Raw genomic sequence first — 21,196 nt, forward strand, 5'->3', positions numbered from 1 at the left:
CCTTTACATATATTTTAAATATATTTATTATATATGTAATACAAGATATATATTTTTAAATAATCAGGATTCTTATATGATAGAAAAACATCAACTTGTTTATTCTTTCCTGGTTATGATAAAGTTAAATTAGAATTTCATTCGAGGCTGAGATTATATTTGATTTCATAAAATATGTTGCTTCACTCTAATCAATCTATACTTACTCAGCACATACTATGTTTAAGGCATAGGTTCTAAGTATTAAAGAGGAAAATGATTCACTTCGGGAAAAACATGAAGCCATAGCAGAGGGGTCACAAATTTCCCAAAGTAGGAGGGTCACTGTATGTAAGACCAGTTATTGACATTATACATGTTTTCATCTTGAACCACCTGGATCTCTATTATCAATAACATTTAGCAGGGTATCACTGCTTGCAGAAATCTAGGTCACCCACCTCATGCCCCTCATTTTACAGATGTGGAAGCTAAGGCCCAGAGATACCAACTGACTTGCCAGAGAGAAAACTATAAATTAAAATCAAAATGAGAATTGTTTCTGTTTCCCAACTATGGTAAATGCAAATATTCTCTAATATGTGGATGCCTGTGCTATATTTAAACCAGAAAATAAACGTTAGCATGCCTAATATGTCTCAAGTCATGTACAATTATCTTTCCATATTTAAGTTAAATTCTCATAGCAACCTTGCAAAGTATAGTATATCACTGTTTTATTGAACGGAAAACTAAGGTTTCTGTATACCATCTTAATGCATCACTTTGCTTGTATAATCTAGTCTGTACATTTCTGAAAGTCAGGGGTCACATCTCATTTGGGTTAGTAGTCAACATTATATGCTAAATCTATTTCTAGTGGTGGCCATATGGGTGCCCACAGTATTAACAATGACAATTAATAATAATCTTCAAATTTTCTCCAGAATCAAAGGATGTTAAGGAATCTCAGAGTTTAGATAATCCACTCTACCATCTTTCTCACTGTAAGAAGGAGTAACATGAAAAGAACATGAACTTTGGAGTCAGGGACACTTGCCATTTGTATGTGATCTTGGGCAAGTCATTCAACCTCTTTAAACCTCTGTTTCTTCTTAGGAAAGAGAAGACATCACCTCCTTTTTGGGGTTACTGCATGAATTAGTGAAGCCCTATATAAAGTGCCTTACAAAACGGCTGACATAGCATAGTCATTCGATCACTGGTGATGTAACGGCTGCTGCCCAACACTGACCAGTCCCCTCTTCAGGACTGTACTCATTCTCTCAGCCACTGAGGCTGCTTGCCACTGACAGCTCACAGGTGAGTCTCCCTCAGAAGACTGCCATCACCTGAAGAGACACTGCACCCAAAGTCACGCTTGCTTCCCAGAGTAGCCCTGACCCAGTGACTGACCACAGTAGGGGCACAAGGGCCAGCCCCCTTGCCCCAATCTGAGAACTCTGAAGGGTATCCCAGCTCCAGAGCTGCCTGTAGTATCTGCTGAGGCCATTTCTGTGACTAGGTCGAAGCCCAACTTCTCTCTTTGCCCTAGGAGACCACTCCCTGATACACCTCCTACATCTAATACCCATTTCAGGGTCTGAGTTGCAGGAGGAACTCAACCTGCAACATCTGGTCACTTCATTGTCTCATGCTTGAATGGAACAGTAGGCACTGAAGATGCTCAGTAAAGAAATCTCCATGGAAACTGCAGTGATCCAGTAGAAAAAATACTAAAGTGAGAATTAAAAGATGTTACGTCTGGTTCCAGTCATTACCTAGGAATGTTGGGTCACTTTAATATCTCAGCTTTAATGGTTTAAAATGTGATGGCATTATAATTCTGACATAACATTTAGGTTCCCTCATTTTAGCTCTCTCTTTAGTCCCTGCTATTTCTACAAGGCCAAGAATAAAATTACCTGTATTGAAAAAACATCAATAGTTATATTTTCATCAAATCCCAATCAATTCACAGACCAAGATGACTCATTTAAAGATCATGATTTTTTTTCTTAACATACTTGGAATGCAGAAATTTCCAGATTAATCTAACCAAGTGACAACTGATTAAATAATTCATTGCAGAATACTAATCAAAGTATACTGTTGATCAACAAAACTTCCTATACTATTGATACCACTAAGATTTAAAGTAATTTTTAGGAAACTAGTTCTTCTTTTTCTGAAGTCTAAATATCTCAAAAGAAAACTTTATGTTCAATTATTGCTTTGCTCATGATCCATGAATTTTTTTGAAACAAAGAAAGGAAGTTATTTAGTCACTGAAGTACACTTTGCATTCAGGCTGAAGTAGCAGATGCTTTCAAATGATGTTAGGAATGAACAGAGGAGAAAATTAGAAAATGATATTTTCCATTATCCTATTTTTACCAATCCAAAGATACACACTGTTCCTGCTGGAAAAATGACCTTTCTTAACTTATGTCTAAATTTGCCTCTTTCTTTTGATCTTTTAACATTTGATGCAGAGTCCAATTGTAAGGCGGCTCAGTTGATCAAAGGCGGATTTTCATATTCTTTTTGATGTATCTTCTAGAGGGCTTAACAAACACCATTTTAAAAACATACTGTACTAGAACATAAACCTATCACTCATGTTTGTTTTTTATTGAATTTCTGGTAAGCGAATGGTGTGATGATTCTCAAAACCTGAATTCCACCACTCTATTACCATGTAGCTAATGGGTTCAGAAAAATCCAACCACAAAAACATAATCACAGTAGTTCTCTGTAAAGAGGTACCTGAAACCTCATTGATTACGACACTTAAAATGTTCCCTGTGAAGGTCAAATTCAAAACATATTTATGAAAAATAAACCTTTATGTTTAGATTTTAAATCTGTTGGCCAGAAAAAACATGGTAGTTTGGTCCAAAATATAAAAAACTAACATAGGAATCCAGGAGTATATTTAGCTACCTTATTCAAATAAAAACTCTTGTCAGTGTTTGGAAGCTATGATGAAGAGTTCCCTAGGAATTTAGAAATCAGATTGTTCTTTAAAGCATTACATTTTCACTCTTTTGCATTGATACCAACAGATATATTCATCTTAGAAAAAGAGAATCTTTCTGAGAAGAGGAAGACTTGACTATTATCAAAATGAATGTAGCGAAATAAAATAAATATGGTAAAAGGAAAATCTAAGAAGAGCTCAATGGGAATACCTATCTATGTACTGTACTAGGCCAGCAAGAAAATCCTAGAAAATGGCCCAGAGTCCCTGTGAAGTGGATACACAAGGCTCATTTGGATTGATAGAGTTAAAAACTGGATTCATCACAATCTTTTAATTCATGCTCAGACCACTATCTGGTTTCTTATATAGGTGTACCATCTACTCTTCCAGCTCCTCTGATAGATATTACTCATTATATATCAACAAATTGGCTCATTAAAATTTGGTTTCTCAAGTAAAGAGATACCCCATGACAGCGATGTGAGTAGGGGTAATTTTAAAAACATTTAACAACCCGTAACAATTAGGACTTGGGCCCCGACAACTTAGAGGAGATGCTGGCCAGCTGAATATCATCAGTTCTGACTCAGATTTCTGTACATCCTTTTACTCGTAAGTAAACTTTCAGTTACTTGTTTTAATATTTTTCTTGCCTCTCATACTGTTAGGTCCATGAGCACAGGGACTTATTTACCACTGTATCTCCAAAACCTAGTCTAATTTCTGGTGCTGGTCCTGAAAATGAATGAATGAATGAACAAAGGAGCAAACAGACAAGTATTAACTTGGATGAATCTACCATTAAGAGATGGATCTACATTCACAATGGGCTCAAAATCAAACTTCTGAGCCTCCAAGACTGAGGGTTAGACTAATTCACCAAGAAGACCTTCAGTGAGGTCACCTGGGAAACAGTTTTAGCATCCTTCCTGCAAGCAGCCTGCTATCTTGACCCAGCCCTCCAGACACCATGGGGATTTTCCCCACAGAACCTACAGTGAGATTACCAGCATAAGAAACCTTTATATTCTTTGTCTCCTCAACACAAATCTAAGACATAACAACAACCAACAAATTTAATGGATTAAAATCTTAAGCCAATTTTGCTGCAAATTAAAGTCTGCCTAGTAGTTACAAGTTTGATTACTGAAACAGTCACTTTGATCATGTAATAATTAAACTTCCCTTTTCAGTTTGTTGTTTTAGCCCCAGACTATTAACCATGTTGCCATCAGGAAAAATGCATTTTTAGTTGATGAAATTATCTGATCATAAATTTATGTTTCAACACAAAACATACCATCTTAAAGGGTATATTCAGAACATGCTGGGAGGGGGGGTTCCAATATTTATATTTTATTTCCTTCCCTTTTGTGTGTCAGAAAAACTCAGTAAAAATTCATGTACTTAACTGACATGCAAACCAGAAAGACTATTTTGAATTCAAACACAGTTGATCATGATACGAAAAAGATATCTAACCAAAAAAGCAAGAGGTTTAATATAGTGTTTTATATTTACAAACCAAAATTTTGTTCAGTATTTTCATTGTGTGTACCATCTTTATAGATAACAGCCAACAAGTATAAGTAGAACAGCCTTCATCATGACTGCCAAGGATACCAAGATATTCTTTCAAGTTACATACATTTTCCCCTAGTGTAGTTCCTAATTGAAAACTAAAGAAAGATTAAAGGCAACTGCATTTTTATATCAAAAACTCTCAATGCATCAACAAATCTGTAGCACCTATTTCTCTCCTTTGCCACTCCGCAGGAAATTTTTCAGTCATGCAAAGCTTTTACTGCAAAATGAATATTTCTCAAGTTCCCTTTGACTTTTATAATCGACTGTATTTTATAATCCGATTATTGAATGATTCATAATTCTGATCTTTATTGGGGCTGGTTTGACTCTCAATTCTCTTACTCTCCCATTCCTTCTTTCTGCCTTGTTCTAAACTCGGGTCCCTGGAATTATTTGAAGTGGGAGTAGAATCAGTTCATTTCCTAATATCCCCATCATCTAAAGAGATCTTCAAATATCCTTGTAGTCATCAGTCTATTTTATTGCAAAGACAACTTGATAACTATAATTCTAGACTCATACTGATTATCAATCACAATGTTAGATATGTTAAAAGTAGTGTGTGTGTGTCCTCTATGTCTCCTTTCCATTAAATCTTATCTACCAATTATTGCCTAAAATAGAATGGAAGCAGAAGCCTTTTATTTATAGTTTTAAGGCACCCAGCTACTTTAACAAAAGTTTCTGGAGGAGGCAGTACCTCATAGTATCAATTGTCTAAAGAAAACATCTTTTAACTAGTTAATTGTAAAAGTTACTAGACTGTCTAGCTTTGGAAATTTCCTTCCCGTAAGTGAGAATTCTTTAAATATTCTTCCACACTATTTTCTTTAAAATATATCTATAACTAAATGCCAAGTCAATTTTACACGCATCCAAAGGATAAATCATATCATATCTTTAAGACTGGATATCTTGGGGGAATTCCCTAGTGGTCCAGTGGTTAGGACTCAGCGCTTTCACTGCCGTGGGCCCGGGTTCAATCCCTGGTTGCGGAACTAAGATCCCTCAAGCCGCAGGGCTCGGCAAAAAAAAAAAGAAGGTTGGATATTTTGTATGTACTGTAGCCATGACCTAGGATAGCTCTGTGTGATGTGCTAAAACTCACGTAAAACATTCAGATTGTATTAATAAAGCATTTCAAATACTCTTTTACTACAAAGTTATAGTATAAAGAAAAACATTTACAGTATACTGATCATCACATTGTTATGACAGTTTTTTCTCAAGTATGTACTTCTTTTACTTGAGCCCATGTAATATTTTTCTTATCACTAATACTTTGGAAACAAAACAATCAATGACACCATCTAGAAAAGGCTTTTTTTTCCCCTTTTCACAGAGTAATAAATCCAGAATAATAAATCACATATCAACATGTAAGCTAGATCTTTCTGACTTCCCTATGAATGCCCTTTCAAGTCTTCCAACCAAAAAAAAAAAAAAAAAAATCCAGTAGGAAATGTAGCTATTGTTCAACAGAGATATCTTTCATACATTTCATTTAGTATTTAGATAAACTGTACAAACAGGAATTCGGTGCTGTAAATTTTAAAGCGTACTAAAGCGTACCATATAAAAAACTATGGGGTATTATAAATTTTAATGTTTCAGTCCAGGAGAACGTAAATTAAGAACTTCCCCACTTTGAATTTTGTTTTCTTTTGCCAGATAATTCACACAAAAAGTCTTGACTTTTTGTACCTTATTAAAATAAATAAGTAAACTGCAAATTTTCATGTCTCTGGATCTGGTCAATCTAAAAGTTATGGATGATTAAATATTATGATGTTTGGGAGCTAAATGTATTTTTCCAAACCAAATTACTCTTGCTCTCTTCTTCAATGGTATTTAAAATATTAATACTAATTTTATATTATTCAAATTTTGAAATCCATAATGTAATACCTATACTTTATAGATTTTTAAATAAACTAAAATCTATACAATACTTATTTCTAAAAACTTTATCTTTTTATCTTTCATAGAACAATTTCACTAAATGAGATCATTAGGGAAAAATAATAATTTAAAATAAACAGTAAATAAAGATCTTATTCAAAGACACTGGTGCCCCTCCTCATTTTTATTAAAAGTGATAAATATAGTTTTCAGAATGTTATTAAAAATAGGATTTAATATTTATTTGCTTAAAGATGGTTCACTAGTTCTCGATATTGAATTTTTGAAAGATACTGTGTTATTTTCTTACTTCCAAGTACTCTATTCAAACAACCATGTAAGTTCTAGTTAAAGGATACATGACTATGAAGAATACACAGACACTTATCCAGGTATCATTAAAATTACTAAATAAAAATATAGGAGGGCTTCCCTGGTGGTGCAGTGGTTAAGAATCCTTCTGCCAATGCAGGGGACACAGGTTTGAGCCCTGGTCTGGGAGGATCCCACATGCCGCGAAGCAACTAAGCCTGTGCGTCACAACTATGGAGCCTGTGCTCTAGAGCCCGCGAGCCACAACTACTGAGCCCATGCACCACAACTACTGAAGCCCATGCGCCTAGAGCCCATGCTCCGCAACAAGAGAAGCCACCGCAATGAAGAGTAGCCCCCGCTTGCAGCAACTAGAGAAAAGCCCGCGTTCAGCAATGAAGACCCAAAGCAGCCAAAAGTAAAATAAATAAAATAAATAAATTTATAAAAAATATATATAGGAAAAGCAAGAGATTAATTTTATATAATTGTCAAAAACACAAGTCTAATTTTGCAGAAAATACAGAGAATATATTTATAGACAAGTATGTATATTTTTAACCAGTTTAATATAAAGAATCCATTCACGTGTATCTGGGAGCCATGTTGGGGTACATATAGTATGTGAGTAAATCAGAAGGCAGAATTTCATCTGTAATTTCAGCAGAAATTTCATTTATCTAAATATATTTTTAAATAAATAAAATTGCATCTTTTCCAATATTTTTTCCTCTTCTAAATAGCTAAATATATATTTACTGTGGGGAGATGACAATTTATACCAGATGAGCATGAATGAAACTGATTTCATTCATTTTTCTACTATGTTATCAGCTTTGTTAAGGAATTTCGATAATTTTTTTAAAATGCTTATAAGGTTAGTAAACTTAAAAAAATAAAAAACTCCGAAGAAAAATGGAAACTATACTACCACCAGGTCTGTGGCTTACTAATTTTGATCTTGCTAAAAAAACAACTGAAATGGTCAGTTAACTATGAAAACTTCTTTGTGCTTTATTTAGATGGTAAAGCTTTAATAAGAGTGCTCAAAAATTGGGAGTTTTATAATAAATATTTTCAAGTTAATGATAGGGATCGTTACTCCTAAAATTATTTTTAAAAGAATACATTGTGTGCCGTGGACCAATAAAAATCGTTCAGTTTTTCCTTGATTATTCAGAACATTATAACTTCTCACTCTGAATAATGATCACTGTACTACAGCATAAATATGGATTGGGAAAGCATTGTAGAAATGGGTCTCCTCTGGAATTTGATTTTTGGAATAAACCCTGAGATAAACTTAGTTTCCTAATGTTTTTCCTTTCAACAATTTTCTCTTGCCTCTGGAGAATTTTTTTCCACTCAGTTATACTCTGTCTCTCTACCACTTGCTACATCTCTCCAAAACTCCTACTGCCTGCGTGCCTTCCACTTCAATTTATCCCCTCTTCACACACAGGTCCTTACAGCATCAGGCTCATGACAAGTTGAGTCACCAAACGCCGGAACTATGGGCCTCTTAAGAGGTGAACTGCACCAAAGAAGTGTTTTCTAAATGGCAAACCTTCTAGGCATGAGATCTGACTCAGATTCCACTTTCACATTCATTTCAACTAGTCAAGTTCCAGTGATCAAGTTTTTTAAAAATTTGGTATTCATTGGTTAAATGCTCACAGAATTATAGAACTCTAATTGGAACAGAATTAGAGAGCATATAGTCCACTGTTTCATTTTATAATTTAGAAGGAGGAGGAAGAAGAGAGGGGAGAGGTGGAGGGAAAGAAAAGGAGGGCACAAAGTCTCCAAGGCCACAGAGTTACTCAGTGGCATAACTACAATTAGAATCTTGCTCTCCATTCACATGTCCAAGCAAGCAATAAACCAAGATCTTGATTTTTCCATTAAAAAAATGTGTTAAGTTCTTACACTGTGCTAGGCAGCCCAATGAAGCAGACACTATTAATAACCCTATTGACACAGGGAACTTTATTCCTTATCCTGTGATACACCATAATGGAAAAGAATATGAGAAAGAATGTATATATATGTATAACCAAATCAGTGTGTTGTACAGCAAAAATTAACACAACATTGTAAATCAACTATACTTCAATAAAATAAATTTTAAAAAATATCTGTCTCTGGAAAAGTCTACAACTCAGAGGGCCTAAGAGTTGAGAAAGAATGGAAATCACATTATCTCTTTATTTTATTCTTAAATAAAGAGTAAGGATACATTCTTTTGAATTTTTTCTTAGCGCATCCAAGGTTTTGTTTCACATGATGTACATGTGAGCGCTTATGACTATATGCTCTGTAATCTTATTTACCTATAAGAGCACTTCTAAATTCTTACAAGTGGCCTTACTATCATTATAACCTCCTACAGTGAGTTGAATGCACACTCTGGGAATTGAATAAATACAGGGTTATTCATGAACAGGGAGACCTGTACATAGTAGATAACCAATAAATATTTGGCAATATACAAATTGCCACAGATGGATATTTACTCTTGGGAATACGTCTACATTTCATATTGTCTTCCTTGCAAAATAACTTGAAGCAGATGTTGGTACATAAGCATAACTACACTTGTTAATCTAACTCCCACTATCTAATGTTTCTCTTTTCACAGATGTGTAGTTACTTACAGGAAAGACTGCCTGGTCCCATTGCACATATAAGCTACTGTTAATATGCAATATTTTTGATTAACAAGATGTTAACTTTATTAAACAAGATTGGCTTAGCACTACCTAACTCTGCATCTAACATGTGTCTGTAGGTCAGGAGACAGAATTTCCAATGCCAACCACACCTGCAAAACACATGCATAAATAACAATGCAGGACAGAAGGGAAGGCTTACCCTATTATGTTGAAAAGTAATACACGAGAATAAAAGCATAAGAAAAAAATCACCTGGTTTCTAAAGTTTCCTGGTGTAAGACAATCCAGAAAGAATTATCTGGCATTAAATATAGAGGGCTGTAATGAAAAGATTAAGTAGGTAATTTCATAGTTGTTTTTATCTTGTACTTCTAGTAAAGCCCATAATAATCCTTAAAGTCAAAACATCCCAGGAGCATGCATAGTCTTGAAGAAGGCCTGCTTGTGATTGTCAGGTGTGACAGAGCACTGCACGAACCAAACTCTTGGCATCACAAAAGGATTATGTTCTTTAACAAAAGACAACATCAGTAACGACATGGAATGACAAATCTGGGTACTCAAGCAAAGCAGAAGTAAAAAAGAAACAGCCAAAGTTGGTCTCGGTACTCGTTCTTGGCACTGTACAGGGAAAGAAGGGATTCTAATTTTAGTGTGGTTTCTAGAAAGCTCTGAGATCAGCCCTAATATAACCATGCTTGATAGTTCTTAAATCAATTCTTAGTTTCAGTGCCTCATGCCAGTTTTACTCTCTGCGGGTCTCCAGCCTCTCTGAAAGCATTCACATTGTCGTTGCATCTCCAAAGCCAAAGGGCAGTTTACAGTATAGAAGGGATTCTCTACCTGCCTGGTCCTCGCATGAGCTTCAAGTGGTCTCTTAACCTCCAATAAGTGATTGTGAAAGCTTGTGCACAGCAAGCATCAGATTCTCAACAGGGTCCCTGACTCAAAAATGTGAAGAACACTATCAACAAATACAACTGTTTAAATTAATATCTGAGGTTTGTACAATAGCTAAGACACATTACAAATTAATAACTGTTCTGAATGTGAACAATTCAGAATACAGAGAGAAAATTCTTACCTTAATTTAGAGAGTTGGTACAATGTCAATTATATCCAGTGGGATGCGGATTGTGTTTGCGTCTGTGGAGGTGGTGGGGGAAATGACAAATTTCTGGAACAATTAGTCATGGGGAGAAAAGTCCATTTATATTTGGGTTGCTTCCAAGTTTGTGTGTGTGGGTGAGTGGGTGGGTAGGTGGGTGGATGGATGACAGGTATTACTATTTGAATTACAAAAATCATTAAACTTGTTCAATTACACATCAGGTGAAATTAAGAATTATATTTAACTATTTAAAGATTATTTTTAGGATTATAATATATAAATCTAATGAAGCTAACTATAACTATTTATGAAATGGTAATTACCTTGAGAACTCTTTATATTAAAATGAAGAAAATTAAATTAGATTTTTATAGTTTTAAGGCTAAGATGACTCTGATGATATATCAGTACAAAGTTTTTAATCAGTATTTAAACACCAAGTATTTGTTTTAAATTTATAGACTATGATAAATACTCTTATTTAGAGCCTCCATTAAGAATTAAATTATTGAACTACAAACAAAGGAAATTAGATTTTCTCAACATAGTTTAAGACACAACTTTAATATTATTAAAATTAGAGGTTTACCTCTTTAATTTCAATACAGTGTCAAAGATACAGGGCATAGGAAAATTCATCATCAAAATACTTGTTAATTTGCAACATAAGAAGTATATTTAAATTCAGTGTCCGACATGTATATAAAATGATCAGATATTAACTATTCATTAATAATATTCAGTTCACATGAGTCCACAGGGGCTTCTATGGAAATGCACTAGAAAGCCCTAGAATGCCACCTCCCCTCAGATAGGCAGCTACCTACCAGCACATAGGAGGGCAGAGTCAGGATGAGCAGACCCAGTTATGCCTTCCACAAATTACCAATCACTTAAGTCCTTCCAGGAATAAAGTCAGCTTGGAGGTCCCTTCACAGGGAGGAACTATCAGAAGAAATACATGTTTTTCCCTAACATGTACTGTTGCCATTTTTCTGGTTTGTTTCGGTTTCATGGCTTGAGTCCTACTGCAGCATTCACTAAAAGAGTTGTATAAGATTAGAACAGAACCACAGTCTATTTTATTTTAATTAAAACTTCCAAAAGACAAAGTGCAAAATCTTAAACTCTGATGTCATTGGAATACTTCCAATAGATGGAAATTTCCTTCACCCTAAGAGTTGCAGGCTTTTTTTGGTAACACACAGTCCCGAACTCACAAAAAATACAAGATCACATGAAATTCTTGAAGACACATAATATTATAATAAAATGCCAGCATATTATCCTAAAGAATGCTAACGGCAAGAAAATTTGAAGATGAAACTGGATAGAATGGTCTCTGAAATTTACTTGAAAAGAAAAAAAAGTCCCTACAGAGGCACCCTATGGTGGAAGGGACACGGCGCTGAAGGATGCAGCCTGCCCAGCTGGTCCTGAACCCCAATGTGCTTTAGCTCCCTCACTCGCTCACCCTGACACTGAAGTCTGAGGGCAGACTCCACATCGATGTCTCCATATTCTAAGAAGTACAGCATGACGCAGGGATGGAGAATATCGGATTTGAAAACACACTGTCCTAGGGCGCTTTCTCGGCTAGTTCTTCTGTTCATCTGAGCTTGGACACTTATAAGATCTCTCACAAACTCAGTTTGCTCATCTGTATAATAACAATAATACCACCCCTCTAAAGAGGTTGTCATAAAAGATGGTAATATATACACAAATATGTATATAATTATATATAACGTCCAGCACAGTACCTTAGAACATGCCTTGATATATATGTGGCCACTGCTACATTTATATTAATAGAATACACTAATTAGTAGAATTAGTGTATTTGATTACCAGTAGCATATAAAGCTATAGCTGCTACAATGTAATAGGTGAACCATTTGAACCAAAAACTGAAGTTTCAGTTAAGGCAGTTATTTTTTTTTAAAATCGTATCAGATAGCAAAACATAAAATAGCAAACCCTTAAGTACTCCCCGATTACAGTCTTATCTGTATGTATAAGGAAACTAGTTGTGAGTAGGGATTTGCACTTTCTGAACTACTATTTAGACCAAAGTCAGTCTTATGAGAAAGCTATCGCATGCACGTTAGTTCAGAGCTAACTAACTGGGTGTTCTGCGCTAGTATGCCCCAATCATCTACTCTCCCCAAGAAAGGAAAGTAGGGGCAACCCTGTCCTCCAGTGGAGCTTAATCCAAACCCACAAATTTAGTCTGATGTGAAGTCTTTCTCCCAAGAGAAGTCTGAGCAGCAATGCGGGCACAGAGAGGCATTGCTAGCTATCACCCAGAAGGGAGGAAAAAGAGATCATGAAAAGTCGCTTTGAGCAACAAACACAACTTTGACTAATTTATAATTTGGCTGCTTTTGGTTCTTTCACATTTACAAAATTATACGGTCACCCCAGTTCCCAAGCTCTTGAAAGGTGGTTAGAATCCTCCAAGGAAACTTTGCCTTTACTTCCCACATTTATGGTCTCTGAAATGATCACATTTTCTTGAAATTGTGTTCTTTCTCAGCCTCCAAGAAATCCTATCTCTTGGGTTTTCTCCTTATTCATTAAGTATGCTTTCATTACTAACTTCTTTCATTAGTTTTCCTTCTCTTTCCAAATACTTTGCTGTTCCCTAAAGCTCAGTTCAAAGGTCTCTTTTCTTTTCACCTGATAGTCTCATCTTTGGAATTTCATAAAATTGCATTTTCAGTTCTGTCCTCCATGTAAATAACTCCCAAATCTGCGTCTCCATTCCTGACCTCTGTCCCATTTACCAGTTCTGCATTTGTGGCTGCCAGACGGACAAGAAGACCTGCTCTCACACTGATACCCTCCAAAAGCTTTTCTCCCCCATGAGTTTCCCATTTCTATGAAAGGCAACTCTGTCCTCCCAAGAGCTGAATTCTCACTACTTCTGCTCTGGACTTCAACTTTTCTCACCTAGACTTTTTATCCCTCCCTTCTCTTTCCTAAACCTTCCTTTCCACCACAACCAAATTAATAGTTATGAAACAAAGTTCATATCACGTCCATCTCTATTTAAAAAATCAAAAACTTTCCAAAGAAATCAGGTGTCCACCAAAGGCCAAACCTATGAACCTGAAATCCAAGTTCCTCAATTCCCTGACATGGATTTCTGATTGTTTTCCCTCAATATTGTCCCCCAATCAGCTCTATTAAAGGACAATGTTTGCCCTGTAGCCCCTTACACGTCTTTGGCTTACTCTGTATAAGTTCTTTCCTCCAACAGAATAATACAATACAGGCAGACCTCTGTATTGTATTATTGTGGGTTTGGTTCCAGACCACTGCAATAAAGTGACTACTGCAATAAAGTAAATCACACCAATTTTTTTGTTTCCCAGTGTATATAAGTTATGTTTACACTGTACTGTAGTCTGTTATGCATACAATAGCATTATGTCTAAAAAAAATGTACATACCTTATTTTAAAAATACTTTATTGCTTAAAAAATACTAACCATCATCTGAGCCTTCAGCGAGTTGTAATCTTTTTGCAACAGTAACATTAAAGATCATTGATCACAGATCACCATATCCAATATAATAATGATGAAAAAGTCTGAAATTTTGTGAGAATTACCAAAATGTGACACAGAGACACTAAGTGAGCAAACGATTTTGGAAAAATGGCGCCAATAAGACTTGCTCAATGCAAGGTTGCCACAAACTTTCAATTTGTAAAAAACATAGTATCTGTGAAGCACAATAAAGTGAAGTGCAATAAAACAAGGTGTGCCTATACTAAATGCAACAGATAAATTCTTTTCTAGATGTGTTTACATCCATTGCAAATCACCTTTATTCATTCTATTGAGATTTATTATAATCACTATGACGGGCTTTACTCAATATGACTTTCAAAAGAATCTCCTATTTTGGTTATTTTCCTCTAAGATAGATTATTTTGAATTATGTTTGATTACTTTTTTTAAAGGACTGTCAAGCTAATCTTATTTCATAAGCCCAAGTCCCTCCCTGTGTATATTAAAGGATATTTATGAAAAACAGTAAACCTTTGAGTATGAAAGAGAATTAAGGTGTAACCAAAACAGTCACAGAATCACAGAGTCTTGGCAAGGGACCTTCAGGTTCATCTGATTCGAACTGTGACCCTCTGCTGGAACCCCCAATGGCACCCTTGCCAGACAATGTTCTGGCTGCTGCCTGATTCTCCAACGGGAGGAAGCTCATTACTTTGGAGGATAGGACATTCCATTGTCGGCAGCTCTTATTGTTAGAAAGTTCTTCCTTACTCTGGGCCAAGATATACTTCCTGGTAACTTTTCCTCATCACTCCCAGCTCTAGTGCTACAAACACTTGGGCTTCTGTTATTTCTGGAGAGTTAGGTAATAGGGCTCCTACAGTCTGTTAATGTTTGCAAATCCAATGTATTATTTTATGGAGCCCAGGATGGCACAGTCTGGATCACCCAGGTGCTAACCAATGTACTATATGTCTACTATATCTGGTAATGTGGAGTAGTTTTACCTTTCTTTTCTTTCCTTTATCACTTTCTTCCTTCAACCAAACTTGCTGTTTTGACTCCCTGCTTCTTACATGAAATGGTATTCTTTCTAGTTTCCCCACTGGATTATTTCTTCCATCCTTTGTCTTTCCACTAATGGCCTTATTTCTAGCATTTCAAGTTGAGTGGTCATACTTTGGGGTTCACCTTGGAAACACCCTAAAACTACCACAGAACAGACTGCCATACCCATTCATCGGGAGTTACTGGAAAACCCACTTTCCTCCCCAAGTGAACAATCTGATATCATTAATCGGCAATAATTTATATCAGCTTTCCTTCAGTAAACACCATTAGTTTACCTATACACTGTTCCCTAGAAAAGATTAGCAAAAATCCATTTGAAATAAGGGGAATGATAGTGTAGACAGGACACAGGACTGGAGACAGAAGGCCTGAACCAAGCCCTCCCTGCCTCTAAGTCCCTAAGGTGATGATGGGCAAATCAATTAACTTCTCTGGAACTCAATTGCCTCATCCCTAAATAATGATAAACTACAATGCACCAGAGACATCTATCATCGTTTTAGCTGCTCTATAGTGAGACATGGGTATTTTTAATTCCATCCTCAAAAGATCTGAACATTAAGTACTGTTTCCAAGCTCCCAGGGCCTGAAGCTTAAAGGTGATGAAGGTGAGTTAACAATCCAGTTGGCCTGATTCCAACACCCATTCTTGAGTACACCACACACTAAAATGAGGAAGAAGAATTTGCTGATGATCAAGGTCTATCATATTTTATGATTCTAATGACATATGCAAACACTTAGGGAATAGTAAAATCACTTAGAAGGGATATAACCCTAAAAAACCAACATTGAATATGCTTGGTGATGAATTAAAACAAATGAGTCGTCACACAGTGCTCTTTTTCTGGCCATTCGGGCCTCTCATTCTATCTGAAGATGTTTCCTGGGTGGGTTTAATCACTGAGATATTGATTATTTGACAAATTCAAGCAAGAAAATAATATAATGTTGCCTCATTAATCAAGCCTTGTATCATATATTCTCTTTGCTGTGAAATGTGAGGCAAATGACAGGATCATACTTTTCCAGGGTTATCACCATTTGGATAATGTAAGACTGTTCAGACACCTCTGAGTCAGTGAGGTGAGTGCTAGGCTATTTTTATGCTCAGCAGACTTCCGAGTGTAGATAGCTAGGATGGTAACTAGACAACACACTGGCACTGCTACATGCTTAACCTTCCAGGCACCTGGACAGAAGTCCTTCCCTGGAAGGTTTAAGAACTCCTATTGGCCTCTTCCTCTTGCCATAATCCTTCAGCCCATATTAAAGTTTTCCCCTTGTTTCTCTGGAGTGGGAGGGAAAGGACCTCAAGGACATTCTTACTAATTCACATAAAATAATTTAAAGGGGAGGAAGGTCTGGAAAAAACCCCAAAGATTAAAAAAACAAATGTATATAAAATAAACATTATCATTATCTCTCTTGCAAAAGCTCTAATTTCTTGACTTGGTAAATAATAATGTTTTATGGCCACACAACAGCCAAGCTTCACAGCAAGATTTATAAGGAAAGGAAATCATTTCCTCGAGAAACTGCCTTGGAATGAGGTGGCTCATTATCTAAGCCAGCAGAATGTCAACTCTGCTTAACCCAGACTTCCTTCACAAATGAGTCAAAAAACATCCTGGTTAAAAACATTCTAGTTTAGTGGAGAACAGAGAAAGGTCGTCAAGCCAATATTCACATAATTTACTTTTATTAAAAATAAAAAACTTTCCATCTCTATGGAATGCCATCTAATACTTATATATGTTTACATTTCTTTGTGAATAGAATTACAAGAGATTATCACTTATATTCCAGACCATGCTACCTACTCATCACTATGCTAGCAAGTTCAGTAACCAAATCTTTTTTAAGGAAGGATGGGAACCTATTATATATTATAGAGATATAGTCATGCTAAAGTAATCAACAAGGAGTAAGCTACCCATGTGTTGATATTAAATTCTGTTATATCTACTTTAAGAAGAATTGTGTGCCAGACCTGAATTTATATATGCTTTCTCTTTTTTCTGGAACTCCAATACATATATTTTAGATTTGACAGTATTTTATTCTAAAGTTTTAAAGATCTTTATTTAATTTTCCCATTGTAAAACTCTCATTAACACGAAGTATCAATAGAGTCCTGAATTGTAAAAATGCAGTTAACTTTTTTGACACAACAATATTTCTTTACATCTCACTAAAAGATGGCCTAACCCACAAGACAAAAAAATTAACATGAAAACATGCCAAACTCCACAAGCTGTGAATTAAGTTGATTAGTTAATAGAGAGGGGGTGGGGAAAGCAGTGACATGTATTTTCCTACTTAGTCATAAGTACACTAAAAAAAAAAAAAAAGCAATTAAAAAATAGAGCAGAGGGCGATAGTTTTCACGAACTATTCTGTTTCATTAACCCTGCTAATAGTGATCAATATTGTCTCTTTAAATTTTTTAAAAATATTCCAATCTAGATTTGTAGGCTGTGAATACAGTGCACTTCAGAACAATTTTCATGAACAAAAATAAAATGAGGTTAAGTTAGCGACATTTCTAAACAGTTTTCTTTTAGCATCCTTTTCAGAGGGTATGTCATTGTTGGATTCCCACTGCATTTTCGTCATTCACAGTGATGATTATAACGGCAAACACAGAACAGAAGAATCTCTTTTCATTTCTGACCCTGCAAGAGGAGATCACAGAAAGCCTCACACAAAGCCCATGGGCTGCAGGACATGTTTCACTGGGCCTAAAAGAACACAGTCCTTTTCACTGTGGCTTTCTTTGAACTACACACTTTAGAGGAGCCATAAGACTTGAGGTGGGTGGGAGTGGGGGGGAGGGGCAGGAAGGGAGGCAGTGACAGAGGGAAGAAGAAGAAGAGGCAGTCTATCTTCTCAGAACTAGAGGCATCAAGATGGCAAAGGTGAGAACCTAGTGGGAAACACTAAAAATCCGGGACAATTGAAAAACAGTAGTTCGACAGCTTTTTTTAAAAAACTTCTTTTCCTGCTATATTCTATAGAATATCCATGTCACTCACAGGCATTTCTGACCTCAACTCCAAAGAAGACCCATCCTCCTGGGCCCCATCAGTGACTTCCAGGCAAAGGCAAGTTTTGCTTCTGTGATGCCATGGACAAAATTGTTGATCAAGTCCCATTATATAAATGAAGCTCAAAACACCCTTTTTGAAAAAAATTCTCAAATGTTTTTACGTGGGCAAGAACTCCATGCTTTAAAAATACTGTTCTGCAGTTCCTCTGATGTGTAATAAATTGAAAATTGACTTTTCAAGATACAAAGGACACATTTTTATACTCTAGTAATAAACACGGAAAGAGTAAGTTGTAAATTCCTCCTCCTCAAAACCCCAAATTAAAGACCATTAGGGAAAAAGGCATATAAACTACTTTCAACTTTCAGCCCACTGAATGCATTCAATACTACAAGGTTATATAGTAAATCAAATCTGTCTTCTCAAGCATGTTTTGCTTCTTTTCCTGAGGGGAAAAGCAAGGTATCAAACATCATCTGTTTCTTGATTCTGAACAGAGTATAGAAAACTCTGAGTCCAAAAAATGGACCTGGTGGTCTGGTATATGACACTGAGGGTTTGGGGAAGCCCTTTTCTTAATACGTTTTTCACGATTAATGAATTATATTACCATATATCCTCCCACATCCTTCCGGCTTGCATAAGACCCTTCTGGCTTGAGAACACCACCAAGAAAAAAATGTTTTCACCCCCTAATTCCTAACCTCTCCCTTACCCTGTTTTTTTGCTTACAAAAAAAAAAAAAATTGCAGTGGCAAACAAAAAAATTTCTTTCAGGAGGACATGGGTTTTTTTTTTCTTGCCAGGGTCTGTTAAAGACTAAAATAAAGGAGCCAACAGTTGCTGACGATGGGCTGCAGTGAAAAGTGAAGTTCAAGAGCAGCTCTCACATACCTAACCTTTACACAGCTGCCTTTCCCCTACAATCTCCTTCTCTACCCTCTTCTCCCTAGAAGTGGCAGACTGGTGGCAGATGTATGACTATCGCAAATTTATGGGAGGAGCAAGAAAAGCCTAAGGAGTAAACTGGGAATGCCTTAGCTACCTAAGTGTTAAAACACCAATGTTTAAATGAGAAAGAAACCTTCAGTGTAAGAACACCTTTCCATCACTTCCGGGTCCTATCATTTACCCTCTGTGTGGACCACAACAGCAATGACTCAGGGATTGGGAGCCTCCTACAAATAACAATTATTCCCTGAAGTAAAGAGGAAACACTAGAAATTGTAGATTAAAGTCACTGTTAGAATTTTCTTTTAGTAAGAATCATGAGAAATCTCATGGATTAATAAAAATAGATGTTAAAGGTTGCAGCAGATGTCTGATGCCCCAAAGCTGGTTGCTTATGTAATCTTTTACTTCCCTTTCAGAAGTGAAAATATTAGAGGAAAAAAAAAGGAATATTACCTTGAAATGATTTTTTAGCACAAACATTCTCTTTATGCCACTTTTAGTTATTAACAGTTTATGAAGATAAACAAGCAAAGAACATTTAGAAAGGAAAAACAACTGCTAATGAGACATGCACATTATTGTGCTAACCCCGGAAAAGTCTTCTAAATTCGTGGTTTCCCCCAAAGTTCATTTTTAAGATCCTTAGTTGAAACAAAATATTATTTTCCAAAATAATATTTACTTGGTGAATAACTATTCACTGTGTTTAACAATTACAGCTAAAACTTCATCGGTGCTTTCCAAGGGGTCAGGCTCTGCTAAATACGTTACATGGATTCTTTTATTAAATTACCACAACAACCCTTGGAAGTAGGAACTATCATGACTTCATTTCACAGAGAAGTAACTTTTCCCAAGGCCACATAACTGGTACATAAACAGTGGTACCGGTATTCCAACTCATTGTTTGCCTTCAGAGCCCACGTACTGAGCCATTCCACTCTCCAATCTCAGGTAGCCAACGTGGTGGATGCAGACATCAATAAGAACAGTATTATAAATGCTGGATAGGGTCCTTAGATATCTCCAGAAAAAAAGTAAACTTAATTAACCAGAATTTCAACTGCAGTGAATGAGTTAAAACAATGGTCCTCAAACTTTAGCTTGCATGGGAATCACCTTGGAGGGTTTGTTTAAACGGACTGCTGGACCCCATACCCAGAGTTTTTGAGTCAGCAGGCAAGGATGGGGCCCAAGAATGTGCATTTCTACCAAGTTCCCAGATGATATTGATAGTGTTGGTCCCAGGACCAGATCACACTTTAAGAACCGCTGGTATAAAACATCACTCTGGTGATATTTATAATTGAAACATAAGGGAAGAATTTTTTGAGTACTATTACTGAATAAAAAATCAGGCATAAAATACATACCCTGACTCCCGGTTATGGAGATGAAGTCAATTTTGTCAGAGAAGGATAGGCACGTGAGGGTGTGTGACTCTTTGTAGCCTTTGCTTGGTTGGTATCTGTGGGCCCTTTGGGGATCTACCTCTAACATTAATAGAAAGAACCAGGACTAGGAGCCAGAAAAGCTATGTTCTGGTTCTTACGCTACACAACTGGGTTTAAATATTCTTCAACTCAGTCTCCTCCCCTGGAACACAGGAATAATAATTCCCTTGTTTTTGTTTCTTTTTTTAAAATGCACCAAAGAATAATACACAGAATAAAGCAGCATTACTGAGACTCTAATTAAATTTGATTTAATCTCAAGATGTAGGACTTCTGTTTTCTTTAGAGAAGATTACCTTTTATACCAGTTTATGATTGTTGATCATAATAACAAGTCATGATTAGGGCATATTTTAATTCAAAAATGTCCTAAAGAGAGACAATGAAGGTGGGAAAATTGGAATAGAGTTTTACCCCTTATAAAAGTAACTGACTTCTAAACAATAAAATGAAGAGAGATTGGTTTACAATCCTCTTGAGGAGGAAGAACAGAAACAGAAGAAAAGGTGATGGGTAACAAGTTACCACAAGCACAGGCACAAGAGTTCTGGTGTTACACAATTATCAAGAAAAGGTAATATGTATTTCCTA

General features: G+C 36.0%; 2 protein-coding genes across 2 annotated transcripts in view; one reads left to right on the top strand and one right to left on the bottom strand.

Moving 5' to 3' along the window:
* The window catches only part of ADGRG6 (adhesion G protein-coupled receptor G6), a 133,896-nt gene that overhangs the window by 84,926 nt on the left and 27,774 nt on the right, over positions 1-21,196 (bottom strand). The gene's annotated exons all lie outside the window — the stretch shown is intronic.
* Positions 18,057-21,196, top strand: part of LOC309635171 (uncharacterized protein) — a gene marked incomplete at its 5' end in the record, with an annotated part of 53,976 nt that continues 50,836 nt past the window's right edge. Inside the window, one exon of the mRNA XM_082406054.1 lies at positions 18,057-18,065. Within this exon, the coding sequence (XP_082262180.1) occupies positions 18,057-18,065 (9 nt within the window). The remainder of the gene's footprint in view (positions 18,066-21,196) is intronic.

Source organism: Balaenoptera borealis (genome assembly GCF_965194805.1).
Source record: "Balaenoptera borealis genome assembly, chromosome: 9".
NCBI lineage: Eukaryota > Metazoa > Chordata > Mammalia > Artiodactyla > Balaenopteridae > Balaenoptera > Balaenoptera borealis.